Source organism: Xiphophorus maculatus, chromosome 24, assembly GCF_002775205.1.
Source record: "Xiphophorus maculatus strain JP 163 A chromosome 24, X_maculatus-5.0-male, whole genome shotgun sequence".
NCBI classification, from domain to species: Eukaryota; Metazoa; Chordata; class Actinopteri; order Cyprinodontiformes; family Poeciliidae; genus Xiphophorus; species Xiphophorus maculatus.
Window position 1 is genome coordinate 12,730,976 of NC_036466.1, and position 16,883 is coordinate 12,747,858.

The 16,883-nt window shown below is 44.0% G+C and overlaps 1 protein-coding gene across 2 annotated transcripts in view; it reads left to right on the forward strand.

Annotated features, from left to right (window-relative positions):
* Window positions 1–16,883, forward strand: part of LOC102226260 (aryl hydrocarbon receptor-like) — a 46,577-nt gene that overhangs the window by 24,118 nt on the left and 5,576 nt on the right. The window contains exons 1-7 of one of the 2 annotated variants that reach the window (XM_023329145.1): window positions 16–1,281; window positions 13,850–14,016; window positions 14,092–14,181; window positions 15,448–15,562; window positions 16,235–16,374; window positions 16,449–16,651; window positions 16,774–16,883. In XM_023329145.1, the coding sequence (XP_023184913.1) occupies window positions 13,855–14,016; window positions 14,092–14,181; window positions 15,448–15,562; window positions 16,235–16,374; window positions 16,449–16,651; window positions 16,774–16,883 (820 nt within the window). In that variant the 5' untranslated portion in view covers window positions 16–1,281; window positions 13,850–13,854. Of the gene's footprint in view, window positions 1–15; window positions 1,282–13,849; window positions 14,017–14,091; window positions 14,182–15,447; window positions 15,563–16,234; window positions 16,375–16,448; window positions 16,652–16,773 lie in introns of those variants that run through there. The other variant, XM_005807375.2, reaches the window with a different exon arrangement.

Below are 16,883 nucleotides of genomic sequence, written 5' to 3' on the forward strand. Positions count from 1 at the left end.
CAGTGAGTCTGTGGAGGAGCTGAAGTTTTGACCGACTGAACCAGAAACCTGCGTCTCTGCGCTCTGCGGCCCCAGAGCCTCCTTGTTTACATACCGCGCTCCTGCAGATGAAAGAGGAGCCGGCGCCTCCTTCCATCTGGTTCAGACATGTCGGCAAACCGGCCGTCCTCGCCGCAGGGTCCAAACACCAAAACAAAGCCTGCGCTTGGGTAACCGCTGCGTTTTAACCCTTTAATGTCCGCCTTCCGCCGTGCAGGCTGCAGAGCTGAGGATGCAAACGTAGCTGCAGCGGTTCGCCGTCCCCCTGCGGCTGCTCACACACTCATGTGTTTCCTATTGAGGCTGCATGGAGCAGCAGCTGCAGCAATCAGCAGCCATGTGTGCCGCAGTCCTGCAGAATATTTTTAGTCTCACAATGTTTATTTTTAGGGCCAACAAATTGGGATCTGCAAATAACACTTGTTGGAGCGGAAGGTGGGACATTTAGACGGATGGAGTAAAGCAGGATCCTTTAAGCCTGGTTTTGGTTTTAAAGCTGGATTTAGCTCTAATTTAATCGCGGCTGTTAATCCAAACACAGGAATGATGCTTTTAAACAGACTAAGAACCATATAAAGTGTCAAAATGCTATTTTTTTCATGCAATATCCTGACTCTGCTTCTGGGAAACATTTATTCCTTAATATTTAGATCATATTATGTTCTGTGGTCCTTAAATCTGATAAAACTTTCTTTCCACTGCGGCCGTCTGCCGTCACCGCTCCGACCTGCTGATGGAAAACCAGCGTTCCCAGGCCCAATCTGAAAGGCCTGTGGTCACGCTCACTACCATGGCAACATGCCGGCGCTCCGGTTGCTCTTTTAGACCAGTTTATGTCGACTAACTTTTCATTTTAAAGCAAATCAAGTCCATTTAGGAGAAGGAGATGCTTCCTGCTGCGCTGATCACAATAATATGCAAAGATTAGACACTAGGAAATGAAAGTGATTGTTTTGGGTCTGGTTGTGTCTATCATTAGGGAACAATTGAAAGGTTTTTATGAGGAAATCCATCACATTTCTGTTAAGAGTGAATATTTTGGTGCTTTCCTGGTCTTGAAGTCAGTAGCTGAGCTCCGCCTGCCCACCATCCGTGTTTCAGTGGCTTTTGTGTGTAAATGCTCGTGCAGGTGTGCTTGTGTTTCATAAGTCAAAGAGTCGTAGTCCTCCTAACCGGCGAGGAGAAAGCAGAAATGAGGCCAGGACGGCGTTGAGGCGCAACGCAGCTTCCTGACTCTAGCAGGTTACTGTCGTTCATGTAAACTCGCTCTCTGACAACTTGAACAACCTGATTTCTGTTGTGTGAAATGTGAGCCGCGCTCGTCTCTAATGATGCTTTTTGTTTTCGTTCTCTTTCATGGCTGATGATCCTCTTCCTCCTCCTCACCCTGCAGGTAAGACTCCCGTTCGTCCTCGCTGTTTAATCCTCGGCTGGCTCTTGGTGCTCGTCGTCGTATCAGGACTGCAGACATGCACGTGTGCAGACTGTCCCCACCCTTCCTGTTTCTGTAGCAACATGAGGGGAGCTGCTTCATCTCCTGCTCCGCTCTGAGTTTGTCTAATAATTTCACCAGAAAACAGAACTAGTCCAAGCAGTGAACCCTGTGGTGCTCCAACCTGTTGTTCATATGGAGAAACTGAAATATTGGATCCATATGATTCAACCAAACTTGGATCTGCTTTTTGTATCTCTGTAAACAAATATTATACAAATAAGGAAGGAAAGATCAATTGGTAACATAATAAACCAAACCTGATACAGTATCATTTAAATCAGGCTAAATTTAGTTTAGGAGCAGAAAATATTGAATGATTTTTCTGCAGTTTTTGCATATAAATTATACAATAAATGAGAAACCATCTGGAAATTGACATATGCACATTATCACTTTAATTATTAATGATATTTTAGTAATAATTTAAAAATATATTAAAATATTATAATGTTGCTCATGTTGCATGAGCAACATACTTAAATATTTATTATTAACTGTATATATTTTAATGTTTTGAAATTAAAATATTTAAATATAGTTTTAATTTGATGTATTTTTACAATTTAATTGTATTTATTAAGCATTTTTATAATATATCTTTTAATGGAATAACATTTTAAAGTAATTTCTTACATTTTATTTAAAAACTAATATTAGTTTTTAAATAAATATATTTTCATTGTAAGAATATTTTCATATAATTGTAATAATATACATCTTTATAATTTGAAAATTTTCTTTCTATATTTTTATATGATTTTTAACAATAGATATTTTATAAATGTAATAAGAACCACAACCTTTAGCCCTTGTTCTTGCTGCAGGATGGTGATAAAACGTTTGTACGAATCTTACAGAAGCAGCAAACCTGCTGCAGACGTTTTTTGTCGTGTTTATCAGTAACTGAGTTTCTGATGAATCATCTGGGTATTTTAATGACAGGCGGCCATTTGCATAGAACTCTCACATTTCCCCGTTCAGGAGGCTTAACTTCCTTGAAGCTGTGAACTGTCGTCCGCCGTCCCTCTCTGGTAGGAAGCAGGCAGCGTTAGTGGAAATGATGAACCATCGGCTGCCTTCATGGAGAGTGTTTCACCACAGTGGCAGCTTCGGCGCCACCACTTCCGCCTCGTGGCGCCCACAGCTGGTGAGAAGCAACAGGCTCGTTTCAGGATTTTAAAGCTGCAGGCTGCTGCTGGTGGTGAACCGACGATGATGAACCGTTTGTCTCAAACCATCTTCACACTGGTGGAAGCTAAATTAATCACAGGTTCTTCATTGTTATGACTCGCTGTTCAGACGTGGCCTCACCTTAAAGATGGGTGTGTAACCTGCGGCTACGGCTCAATCACGCCGTTGGTGATGTCAGTTTGCGGAAGCTCCGCTTGGTTTTCTACGCCCACCGCTGAGCTTAGGGAGGAAGCTTCTGAGGTCGGCTGGGATTTCCTCTGATTCAATAGATTTGAGAGCGACACCGCAGCGCGCTGAGCAGAGCAGCGCACAACGGCCCGGCGGTACCGGGAAATGTCGCTTCCACCTGAACATATCCCACATGCAAAGCAGCAGCTGGGAGCCGAGAGTCAGGCCGTCAGGAATCCATCCAGGGTTGATTTCTGCTGTGAGCCAACACCTGGAGGCAGCTTCCCTCCTCCGTTACTGTCACTTTAATCTCACTCACATCAGTTTGGTTAAATAAAACCTCAATCACAGCAAACCTCATCTCAAACCACTTTACTGGAGGAAAAAAGCCACATCTCTTGGTTTATTCTGTATTTGCTTGTGGTTTTAAAATCACTTCTGAAGAGTAAAAAGCCAGATTTTTACCAGACTTGTAGAATCAAGCAGTTAACACAGTAGGACCTGTCTGACAGCATGAAGTAGGCTGCAAGAGAACAGATAAGAAACAAAGTGCATCCAGTCATGTAATCAGAACCATACTGTCACATAGTGCCATCATCTATTATCTAATTTCTATAAAATGTGGCTTACATTAAAGCTGGAAACGTGGCGGATGTTTTGATATTCTTTATAAATATAAATCTATAAACATTTGGTTTCTGTCAAGACGTAAAAGAGGACGGAACAAATTTCCATTTTATATTAGACAATTTAATTTTACATAATTGGGGCTGTAGGAGACATAGTGCAGAGATTACATTACAGTATATCAGGAATCAACACCAATGGATGGATCAGGCATATTCTAAGCTCTGGAGGCCTTGGTTAAGGTCAGAGGTCATGATTCAACAGCTAAAAAGAGAGACTGGGCAAAAATGGCTTCCCTAGAAGAGTTCCAACAGCAGAACCATTTCTGACCCAGAAGAACACACAGGTCCGTCCCACATTTACCCAAAAACATCTTGATTGTCCCCGAGACTTCTGAGAAACCATCTATGGACCGAGTTTTGTTACATTTGGCATGAAACTAACATTTCAGAAACGGTTGATCACACAGAGTCATGCCGCTGCATGTTCATCCTGATAGACGGAGAGGAACCGATTCCTCGTTATCCAACAGAACCCGGTCCACGGCGCTGGAGCTGCATCTGCTAGCATCACCTACATTACTCCTCTAATACCGAACAATATGCTTTTTTATTAGCTAGATCTCTGAAGTGATCATTGCCTCCATGTGTAGCTTGGGCTGCTGTTAGCTAACCGTCCCAAAGCCTGATGTTTCCATGGCGACGGCTGTGAGTGAGTTGGACAGTGATCACTGATAATGATCGGTCCACATTAATGAAAAGCAGAGAGGCCTGCTCCGCTGTAAGCGTGTTAGAGAGGGACGCTGACGAACAGAGAGAGTCTGCGGCTCCGACATGATCAGACACAGCCGATCAAACTGATAGAGTCTCCATGGAAACCAGAAACAGATCAGCTCCTCCTGCGTTTCGCGCTGGGATTGGCTTTCATGTCTGCTGTCGTCTGAGTTTTTAACACACAGGAACATGTTCAACACCATGGTTTGAGTGTGATCTGGTGGATCTATAGATCTGTAGATTACTGACTGCTACTATTGTTTTACTGACTGACTTCATGCTGAGCTAGTGAGTAGTTTAACTTCTGGTTAATTTCCCAGAAGGTTGACTGGTTTTTACTGGCTGAGCAGCAAATGGACTCAGGAATGTGCTGAGTAGGTGTTTGGTTTTTGTTTTCCTGACAGGAAGTAATTTACTAAATGTTTATTAGCTAGATCTGCTTGTGTTGCAAATGAACATTCTTCTTTCTCACTTACTTTGTTTGTATTTTAGCTCACTAGTCTTCCTACTTATTCCAGTAAAGAGGATAGGCTGTGACTGGGTTCACACATCTCTTGGATTACTGGCAGCTTTGTTGTTGCATTCATGGAAAATGTGTGTATTTGGAGAATGTATGATAAATAAAATGCAGTTTTCGACTCTATGCTGGTCTGAAAACATGAACTTTGGTCCGCCGGAAAACCTCACTCTCTGTTCGGTTGAAGTGAACTCTGGTGCTGTTTGAATGTAGATGTGAATGCCAAGTGGACCACAGACTGCTTCAAATACAGGAAGTGGACTACCTCGCATGGCATTCTGGGTAAATACAAGCAAAACAAATGAGTCATGAACTAGCAGCAGAAATGTCTCGTAAATAAACGATGCAACTTTATTTGTGTTTACATTTCATGATGAAGGAAGTTGCATTCATTGTCTTCTTTCGTGTTGTTTCCTCCAGTGGTTCGTAGTGCAGCGCCCCCACAGGTGAGGAGGGGAACAGGTTGCTCAAAGGGTTTGGTTGGTTTGACTCGGAGCAGAGAAAGAACCACAGCAGCTGGAAATGTAATAAATGTTGTAATTTTGGTCCCAATCGAACTGAGTCTAGTCTTTAAAGTAGACTAACTTTCTGCACAAATTACACACACTTCATGTATCTGCCAGTAAAAAGTGTTTAAATGTAGTTTTACTGAAAAGTGTCAGACTGACTGCAGAGCTTTCAGATGAGTCAGGCCGGCTGAAAGTGAGACCCACAGCAGACCTTGAAGCTGGACAGACGGCAGCCCTCACAGCTACCACCAGCTCCTGCTCTCATTAGTTATAAAACTCACTTCAGAGTGCGTGTGTGTGCGTGAGAGGGTGTGTGTGATTGTGTATGTGTGTGTCTGGGGGGCTGTGTTTCCTGTCCTCAATGAGTCCATGGCACGACAGCGATAAGAGCGCCGGAGCTACATTATGTTTCCAACTCCATTACAGATTAGCCCCGATTGCTCCCTCCTCATCCTCCCATCCTTTTCTCCTCCTCCTCCTCTTCTTCCTCCTCCTCCTCCTCCTTTTCCTCCTCCTCCAATCAGCATTATAATATTCAGCAGCTCCAAACTGGAGAACATGTAATCATGCAAACCAGTGGAGAGCCAGACATCAGACTTTTTGGCAGCTGCTCACATTTGCTCTAGCAGTGTGTGTGTGTGTGTGTGTGTGTGTGTTTGCATGTGTGTGTGTTTGCGTGTGTGTGTGTGCTCCCAAAATAATGATGCTGAATGTTTTTTTTCTCTCTCTCTCTCTCTCTCTCTCGTCATCCTCTCCTCCGACGGTCTCCTTCCTCTCCATTTTCAACTCAGGATGTCGGGGTTGAAAGTTCGCACGCGAAGCTGTGTGTGTGTGTGTGTGTATGTGTGCGGGTGTGTGTGGGGGTGTGTGTGTGTGTGTATGTGTGTGTGTGTGTGTGTACGTGTGTGTGGGTGTGTGTGTGTGTGTAGATGTTGAAAGTGAGCAGTAACTACGGTAAATTATCCGAATTTCCTACAGTTGTGTTGAAGTGAACAAAGAGCCTTCCTGAACCTCAGACTTGCTCTCTCTTTTTTCTTTCTCTTTCTTTTTTCCTCTCTTTCTTCTTTACGTTGTTGCTTTTATTATTTTATTATTTTAGTCCTTTTTCTCTTCATTGCAGTTTTGTTCCTTTATCCTTTCCCTCCTTTTCTTCTTTAGTTTCTTCTTTCCTTGCAACCTTTCTTCATCCGTTCTTTCCCTCCTTCCTTTCTTCCTTCCTTTGACTTTTCCATCTTGGTTTCTGAGGCCAGACGCTTCAAGTGATAATAAAACAAAAATCATAAAACATATTTTATCAAATTCTTCAGTTGTTTGACTTGAAAGACACCAGGACATTTTCTAGTCAAGATTCTTTAAGATTCTCCAAGTTTTTAAACTCAATGACAGACGTAGCATGAAGGTTAGCATCAGCAAAGCTTCTAATTTCATCTTGCTTCAAAGCTGAGCTGCCAAACTGGAGCCTGGCCCCTGAGGGCGGGACACACCTGCAGCGTGAAGCTGACTCTGACAGCAGCCAGGAATTTTAATTCCTTGTTGGAAAGACACTGAGTGATGAAATCGTCTCTGTGAAGGAGAAGGAGTCCAGACCTGGAGCTGCCCGCTGACAGCCGGGTACGATCTGTACGGCTGACCCGAAAGTCACATTGACGAGTGTATACATTCAACCTTATTGCTGCAGGTCTGGGGTCAGAGGTCAGATGTGGGTGAGACTGTTGTCAGAAAACAAAGCGAGCCGGATTATTCCAGTAAACAGCGTCCGAGATCCACCTGCAACCTGTTGGTACTTAGATTAACCCTCCACTGAGTGTGTTTGGGTTTGCATTAGCATCTTGAAGGTAAGATATTAATAATTAATACAATACAGAAGAACGTACTCGCAAATTATTAGTAGTATTATTTATTCTAAAAGGAAATTAAATGCTGTCATTGTGGAAGGATCTCCAGTAGCAGTCAGTCTTGCAACAAGTCTGAAAAAGCCTCTGACTTAAGGCAGTTACTGTTTTACTCATGACATGATAACAGCTCAACGTCCAGACAGCTGAGACCATTTTCCATTGTAACACCAACACTGCTGATCCACCTCATTTGCTTTTGCTGCTCCTCTGAGATGTTGGGGATATAATCCGCGTCCAGTGTGGAGGCTGCATCCATGAAGCCCTCTGGAGTTTGGGGTCATAGTTCAGCTATTAATGTGGCTGTTGAGATGCTAATCAGCTGCTTCCAGCTGTAAACTCAATACCTATAAAAACAAGATAAACATTTAGCTGTAAATGTTGATTATCTGTAGAGTTTCATGTAGCAGACAAAAGAGAACCTGTCGACATACAACTGGATGTCGTCTGCATAGAGTTGATCAGACGTATCAGAAAAAGACTGAATAAAGCTAGCTAATTAAAATTGGGCCCAAGAACTGCGCCCTGTGGAGCCCCTCGGGTCAGAAGAGAACCTGATTCAGAATCTCCTATCAGATCTGAGTCCAATAATCCAAAATACTGAGATGTTGATGTCCAGACAGCTGCATTCAGCTGCAGTTCAGGGTTTCTCCATCTGCCTCTGACCCTGTTGTCCTCCAGAGCGTATATTTAGTCGGGACCAACGCAGAACAAACGCTACCCTGTCATTTACTGTCGGGCCTCCAGGTTTGTAGCTGTATAATTCAGCGAGTGGTTGAGATTTTCAGGCAGAAGAGTCAGGTTAAAACTTTAAATTCTGCTGTTTATTATTGTTTTTTCTTTTCCTGAAAGGGAAAATGAAAAACCTGCAGCATCAGCAGCTGATCTCTGTTGGTGCCTGTTCTTCTGGGTTCTTTCTAGTAAGATGCTTCTGTGGGGTATTTATCGTCACGGGTCAGTGTGGAACGTCACCTCGGATCAGCAGCTAAACAGAAAATCCATGCATGTGGAGAAAAATGTACGAAATATTTGACCATTTAATGGCTTCTGGTGGTGCAGATCACAGCAGCTGTCACTGTTCAAAGGGACGGGAGCAAAACAGGAAGTCACAGCAGATGAAGCATGTTTAGATGATTTACAACCAGAGACCAACTCACAATCTGAAACCTACCGGCGTTCATGTCCAGACCTGCGCTCCCCGCTCATGTGAGAGCAAAAGGCATGGAGCGAGCGCCAGTGATCCTGATCTCCTGTCATACCCCCGCCTCCGTCATCCTGCAGCCCAAAGAGAGGAAGAACAATGGCTTCTTTCAGCGCTCCGGTTTCAAAGTCAAAGAGAAACCACAAAGTGCAGGAGAGCCCGAGCTGGAAGACGGAGGGATGAGGGAGAGGGAGAGGCGAGGAGGCCTGCAGTCGGGGTCAACAAGTGCAAGAAGCGAGATGAAGAGCTAAAGCTGGAAAGTCTGAGAACCTGAAGATGTTTGAAACTGGGAGAAAATAAGAAAATATTCGGACTGGCAGAAGATGAAGACGCTTTGTCCAGAAATCTGTCCTAGTTGTTCTCAGGTTTCTAATTTAAGAAAAACATGAAGTTTTGTTTGCTGAAAACCTTGAAAACACATAAACTCATGTTTAGTTTTTTTTTCTAGACCAGGAGTCTGCAGCCTGCAACTCTTTGGACCTTACAAAATTACTCTTAATAACTTCATAAATGTACCAAAAATATGCATTTATGTCTGTTTTCCTTGGTATTAGAGGAATGCTTGTTTGGAAAAAAAAACATCCTCTTTTATGTCCATCTTTATTTTAAATCCTAAAAATAGAAATGAAATGCTGGAGACATTTCCTAAAGTAAACGTCTTTGTGACATTAGCAGCTGTAAGGGAGTTTTATTTGGCCGACCTGAGAGCAAAATGGCTCTTTAGTTTTAAAAGGTTGCAGACCTCTGGTCTGGAGTTTCCTTCAATGTTCCTGAATTCTCTTTAGTTCTGTCATTACTGTGTGGAGCCAACAGAACCGGAGGATCAGTTCTTGTTTTTGTCAGAGTTCTGGACCAGACGGGTCTGTTTGATCAGCCAAATGAGTCTGGAGCGGAGCCGTACGCAGCCAGCGCTGCGGGGCCTCCTCTTCATCACAGGGCCGTAGAGGAGGAGAGGATTTGGTTTCTCGTGTTTTATGTCGGCTCTGGAGGTCAGCTGGTTCTGGTTAAATGGCGGCTCTGGAGCGTGAAGTCAGTTTCTGCTCCAGCAGAAGGAGAACTGGGCTTTCCTAAAAACACCTGTGCTGCTTTCACTGTCCTCGCTTTTTACTTCTACCTGCACTCTTCTCCTCCATCAGAATCTTTTCATTCTTTGTATTTTATCCTCACCTGGTCTCCTTTTTGTTTGACCAAGTTTCTGCTAATTACTCACACCTTTTTTCTCTCCTCTGGATCAGACTCTATTCTTCTTGTCAGGCCTAAAATAGCTCAGTGTTGTTGTAATAACACAGAACCACTAAACCAAATGGCCTCCAGCTATGACTGTGTCGAGGCGCAGCACTCTGAGCATGCCCAGACCAAAACCACTGTGAGGCAACGGCGAAACCGAAGACATGGAGAAAACAACACGTCGTCGCTCTCGCGCACCACATCCAGCTGCTCCTCGTTTGTTTGCATCTCCTCATTATTTTTCAGACTTCTTCGTTCACTGAATGCGCTCGGTCGTGTTGGGTTTCTGTTTGAAATGCGTCTCTCTTTGATTTCTGGAAGTTTTTGGTGTGTCATCAGGCGTTCCTGTGCTCTGAGCTCAGTTTTGTGACATTACAGCGAATAACTCATGTGGTTTTGTTTCCTGAGCATCACCAGTAATCAGCCAAACTCTGAAAAGTGTGTTTGGATAACGATTACTATTCAAAACAAAAGCTTGAGTTTATTTTCTTTAAGGGTGAGGAGTGAGCTAGATTTGCGTATCACTGCTAAGTTAATGAACTTAAAGCCAGTAGCAAACAATAGAGCATGGGTCCGAGTACACAGCCTTGAGGTACCCCTTGTAAGCCAGGGCTATAGGAAAGTGAGAACTACAACTATTTTCCAATACTTTTATTGTGAAGTGACTTTCTTAAGGTGGCTTTTTCTTGAGCATCATTTTTCTTTTCTCTGTTCTGCAGTTGAAACATGAAAGGTGTTAAAACGGACCGTTTTAAAAATGAACAAGCTGGTTTCGGTTCAGATAATAATCTAAAAGATTGATTACTTAGTAATCTTGGTAGTGATTACTCAGTTCCAGAGCAAAAACCTGTTAATATTCAGATTCAGAAAACCCATGTTCATCTTTTTTATACGTTTTGCAGCAAAGTTTTCTAATATTAAAATCAGTCTGGAGTTTTTTCTGTCTGTCTTCTATGAATTCAGTAAAGTACCAGATAACAATATGTTTCTGTCATTACATCTCGTTCATTTCATCATTAATATATAATAGTTTTTCATCAGAAATTTCAATGATTTCTGATGAAATGACCTAATTAGCAGTGATTGAAGCTGTTTGGAGTCATCCCAGTGAAAATTATCCATAAAGCAAGTTTTCAGTTCTATAAAATCAGCTCTGAGTAAATAAACACATAAAGCAGGCCTGAACCCATCCAGTCATGTAGAAGCGCTGCAGCAGTGGGAAGACGGCCTGAGGACCGCTGAGGGGAAACGGCATCAAATCGATTGTTGCTCTTGAGTTTTGGCATGATGGCGTGCGGAGCGCGTCCTGGGAGCAGTAAAACATTTGAAAGGAAACTCCCTCTGAGCCGAGTCGGAGCGGAGGAGCATGGGATTAAAGAGAAATGTGTTTTTATGTGATCTGTGTATGTTGTCGCTCCAGAGGAAGCCGGCGTGTTGCCACTCAGTCATGATTAGGTTGGGGAGACCTTCTGGCTCGGAGTGGACTGGGTGTGAGCTGGTGTTGGTGGGCGGTCGTGAAAAGACAGAGCTGAGCTCTGGGAATGTGCAGCTCCATTAAGCAGAGTAAATGAAACATGCAGCAGCGTAAATCATCACAAGGAGCGTCACTTTTTTCTGTCGTCCTAACAGGCCTTCTCGTCTCTAATGAGTTTCTGTCTCGGTTCCTGCGGCTGCCTTGGTATTCGGCTCCGGCTGTGTCATAATTCAGAAAGTGTCCCTCTTCATATTTTGCTTTTGTGGATCACAGAGTTGTGTAAGCTCGCATGAATGTGGATTCCTTGGTATAAAATGTTAAAGTTGGCTCCTGCAGCAGGAAACTCCCAGTTAGGAGATTTAAAGGGTGATTCTGGGACGCTTCCCTCCTTTGTGCTGCGGTTGGTTTTAGAGCAGCCCATCTGGTTGGTTGTTCCTGCCTTTGTAACTGGCCACTATCACGTTTTCTGGGATTACTGGAGCTCTGTGCGCTTTACAAGGGAAGGTTTGGGACTGATTCCAGGTTTCTCTCTTCATACAGTAGATCCTCCGTCCAAACTCAGCCCAGCTGAGCTAAAAGAAGGAAGAAGAAGAAAATATTAATTTCTCACACCTTTATCTTTCTGCCTCTTTGGAGGAACAAATTCGATCAAAACTTTTATTTGGCCCAAATTATTGACGTTTTTATTTTATTTTAGGATTTTAGAATATTTAAGTATTTAAAGTTTATAAAGTTATTGTTATAAACTGGAAACAAAATGGATGCCATGCATCGATTAATACCCACTGATGTATAGGCCTGTCCCTTGAAATCAGAGGAAACTAATTTAAGTAACTCATCAGACAGATATAGGAACTCGTCAATAGTTGACTTTAAAAAATAATTTTTCCACTGGCATATTATTTCACTTTCTCCACGTTATCAATGAAAATAATCTGCCAATCGAACTAATATTTCTGAAATCAAGATTGAGTTATTATTGACTTGAAACAAACACATTTTTCAGAAACATGTTTGATGTTGTTTAAGATAAGAAAAACCAAACTGCTGAGTCATGTTAAAACCACAGACTCAGAGAATGCTGACTCACCGGTTGCCATGGGGATTTCCCCCATTTTCTACAAGCCACAGCTCCAGTGTTTCTATCGGAGGACCAGGAAGCAGCAGGCCTGAATTAAAACCTCAAACTGAGTTGCTTGGTATAAATTACTGCTCTGATTTTAAATGTTCCCAAACAGAAGAAGCAGAACCTCTAATATAACTTCAGAGGTAAATCTTTCTGTTTTACGTTGGTCCAACTTCCTGTTCCAGTGCTGAAAGAAAAAGTCAGAGCTGCTGGTTTCCCTTCACTGAGACCAAAACAGGAAGTTTAAATCAAAATGTTTCTGCTTATTTTAACAAACCTACTGGATAAAGTTATTTAAGCTTTAAACGATGAGGTTACAAATTTAACTTATTGAGTTAAATTTGCTCATTTTTCTCCAAATTATTTGTGGAAAATGTATCAATTTGTTTATTTTGCGTGTAATGCAACTCCCAATTTGTCTGTTGACACATATTTTTGTAGAGCACGTCTAAAATATTCAGAAGAAAAATCAGCTGTGGAAGCGACTCAACAGCTGTTGTTGTCTGCTGGTTTAAAACAGCCAATCCAGGAGTGGCTTTCATTTTCCTGATTGCTGATTGGCTGAACCCCTCAGAGCTTCTGTATGTATTAATGCATACCAAGTTATATTTGGTGTTAGTTAAATAGGCAGTTGTAAGGTGGCAGTGGATGGTTTTGGTACCGAACCCCCGGGAATCCCAGTGGTCCTTTAGCAGTGGTGCTTTATTCCCAGTTGAATCCCATTTTGATGCATTTAATGAACGGCTCCGGATTGAATAATGTAAATAAATGAGTTTCCATTGTTTAAGTTTGGCAAAATCATCAGCTTAAAGAGTTTATTTGCCGTGTATGTCAGTGTCTTTTCCTTTGGATCTATCTGTTAAAGTGGGTCTGGACTTTTAAAAGCCAGATTTTTGTCCTTTGAGTCACGAAGGCCTCGGTGTGAAGCGTTTCCTCCGCCAGAGTTTGAGCTTGTCAGACCTAATCACTGTGAGGATGTGCTGGTTTTCTGGCTGATCTCTGTTGCTTTTTAAAGGACTTATAATCTCCGGGTTTCCATCCACTGCCTCCAAATTACACGTTTCATTCCTTCAGGATTGTTTTCCATCGGCGGCGATCTGCCTCCCGATCGATGGGGTGTCTCTGTGAGCCTCGCAGGCCTCCGTCCACCACTTCACACGCAGCCGTTCTTCCCCCAAAAATTCCCCTTCCCTGCTGAGTTCAGATCAGATGAGTCCAACGGGTAATTTTGTGGCTCCGCCTGTTCTCCTCGTTTGGCCTCTGGAGGAGCGGCGTTGGATTTCAGAGCTCTCACTCTGCAGCTGCAGCTTTTCCTTCTCTGTAGTTTCAGACTCCAGCTCTCCGTCTGCTTCCCTCCTCCATCATCCATTTGAGCTGCTTTCCGTCTCCCAGCCTGCCTGCTTCCTCTCTGAGGATATTTTAAGCCGTTATTTTCTCCGCTGTTATTGAGTCGCTCTGTCTGAGTGATAAGAGGAGGAAGAGGAAGAGATGCAGGAAGGATCAGGCTGCTCCGCCCTGATAGAAACATGCAGACAGATAAAAGCTCTTCCTTCTGCTCCATCACCTGAACTGAGTTCAACATTAAAGATGTTTGTATTTTTCCCCTGCAGCCGTTATGAAAGCCGGCCCGAACGGCTCCAGCTGGAGCAGCGAGCGGGAGCGGCTGTTTGGAGGGAACGTCCAGAGCGCCGCGCCGCCGTCGCTCTCCGCCTCCTTCTCCACGGTGACCACCTCCATCGACGGAGTCAGCTTCTCTGAGGGAGACCTGCTGCTGCAGGTTTGGCTTTGCTTCAGAGCTGCAGCTCAAAGGTGATTGGCTCAGAAAGCAACCATGCTTCCTCTCTGCCTGCAGGCGCTGAACGGCTTCGTGTTGGTGGTGACGGCTGAAGGTTACGTCTTCTACACGTCGCCCACCATCCAGGACTTCCTGGGCTTCCACCAGGTACAACACAGCAGCTACCGTCAACATGCACCAAGCACGTGTGTGTCACCCTGTGTGTCACCCTCATGTTCTGCTAAATCATTAACTTTGTCATTGTTTTCACATAACATTCACAAAATCACAATAAAACCTTAAAACGGATCAGATTTGACTGGCGGACGCTCCAGACCTCAGCTGCACAGGACGTCCACTGGACTCAGACCAGACAATAAAGTCTTGATTTGGTTTTATGGTTCATGTATTTGCAGATTTTTATTTAATATCTGCTGCTACTTTAACTCCAGCAACCGTCTCCTCCCACAGGAACGAATTGTTCAGCATTTCCCAGTGAACAGATGTTTCTGTGGAACGTAACTCCAAATTATTCACAACAAATTTGCACATTTGCAGATTATTTCTTTAATACTTAACTCAAAATTTTCAGTGGAAAATTCACTCATTTTTCTGTGAAACTCCAAGTTACTGTTGGGAATAGCAGCAGGCCGAGCACACGCCCTGGAGGAACGCCGTTCCTCACAGCAACGTCTCGGATCATCAGGAAGACGTCAGTCAGCCAGCCCTGATCACCACACATCCTCCACCGTGCTCATCAGCTCACAGGAGAAGCTTTCTCACGTGTTCACCGTTAATTTCAGTGTTTGGCTCAGTTAAAGTCCAAGTGGGGCGTAGCAAAGTCCAAATGTTATTAATTATTATTTCCTCCGGTAAATAAATGTTCAGATTAAAGTTTTAAACAACTTTTAGGCTGTTTGTTCCCCTCAGAACCTAAAAACAAGTATTTTCTCTGCTTTTAGTTGCGTGGCAGATGAAGTCTCAGCTGGACGACACGCTGACTGACACACACACACACACACACCCCGACACACACTCGTACTGAATCACATGAGAGTGCGTGAGAACTGAACCTCTTTGTCGGCTCTGAACTCTTGACTCGTAAACACATCCGATTGAACCGGGGTTAAACATGTCTGCAATCTGAGGCCGGGGGTGGGGGACAAAACCTGTTCCCGGGGGGGAAACACGTGGTTCACACACACCCCCACACACACACAACACGGTGTGTGTTTTCAGCTGATCCAGGAAGTCTGCAGCAGCTGCTGGAGCGAACCAGCTGCTTTGGTGATTAGTTTCAGCTCTCCTGGAGCTGCTCTGCTGAGGAGGAGATGAAAGCTGGAACCAACCTGTGTTTTAGATGTTTAGCACACAGACACCAGGGGGCGCCAGACTCTCAGAAACGTTTGACTGATTTGTGTCGTTGTCGTTCAGTCGGACGTCGTCCATCAGAGCGTGTTTGAGCTGATCCACGCAGACGACCGCGCGCTCTTCAGACGCCAGCTTCACTTCTCCTTCGACTCCGACACAGACGGATCCGAGAGTCCCAGTGAGTCTGACACAGGACAACCTGAACCATTCATCCTCTGCTGGCTGTTCAGTGTTTACACAGTACTTACTTAATGACTTTCCATTGATTGCATTGATTATTCATCTTTATTTTTGGCTTTTAGTTGATTTTTTTGTTGTTTAGCAGAAACTCGTCTGTTCTTCAGCTTCGGATCTGTTTTGTGTTTAGTTAAAATGTTTTCTTAGTTTTTTCTGTTTCCGTTCTGCTCTTCTTTTGTTTGTTTTTCTATGTTGGCTTTGCTTGTAATTTCCTTGTTTTACATAAATTTCACTCTGATTTATGGTTATGATTCAGAGTTTTCTCTCTGTGGGTCGGAGATGCAGCTCAGAACCACTTTGTTGTCCTTTCTGCATCTTTTTTCTTTCTTATGGAAGCAGGTTTTGTTTGACAAGTTTTTCTGTTATTTTTTCTGATTTCAGTTTTGTTTTCTTTGGTTTTGCTTCTTTTAAGTTCTCGTTTTAAGTAATGTTTGCTTCTTTAGTCCTTCTTGTTGCTGCTCACTTTCCTGTTTCGCTTCTCTTCCTTCTTTTAGTTTGTTTTATAGGTTTTATTGTTTTTACACGGTGCTCTGCAGAAAAACATCAGGCTTTTTAAAGTGTAAATCTAGTTTGAAGCTTCCTGACTGTGTTATCTGCTCCCTCGCCTGTCCAGGTGAGCAGAACAGCGCTGACATCAGCACCAACGTGGTGGCCTACGACCTCCAGACCATCCCTCCTGAGAACTCGTCCTTCCTGGAGAGAAACTTCTGCTGTCGTTTCCGCTGCCTGCTGGACAACTCGTCTGGCTTCCTGGTAAGAGTCTCCTCCTTTTCTTCCTGAAGCCGCCGTGCAGATCGTCGCTCTGAGCTGCGTCTCTTCGTCCTCAGGCTCTGAACTTCCGCGGCCGGCTCAAGTTCCTCCACGGTCAGAACCGGGTGTCTGAGAACGGGTCGCTGGTTTCACCTCAGCTGGCTCTGTTCGCCATCGCAACGCCGCTGCAGCAGCCGTCCATCCTGGAGATCCGCACTAAGACGCTCATCTTCCAGACCAAACACAAGCTGGACTTCACGCCCATCGGCATCGATGGCAGGTGAGTTAAAACACCGACCGGCCGTCAGGACGCCGAGCCGCCGGCCGTCAGGACGCCGAGCCGCCGGCCGTCAGGACGCCGAGCCGCCGCTGCAGGAAGCTGACGTGTGTTTGTGTCCACAGAGGGAAGATCATTCTGGGCTACAACGAGGTGGAGATCAGCATGAAGGGTTCAGGCTACAGCTTCATCCACGCCGCCGACATGATGTACTGCGCCGACAAGCATCTACGAA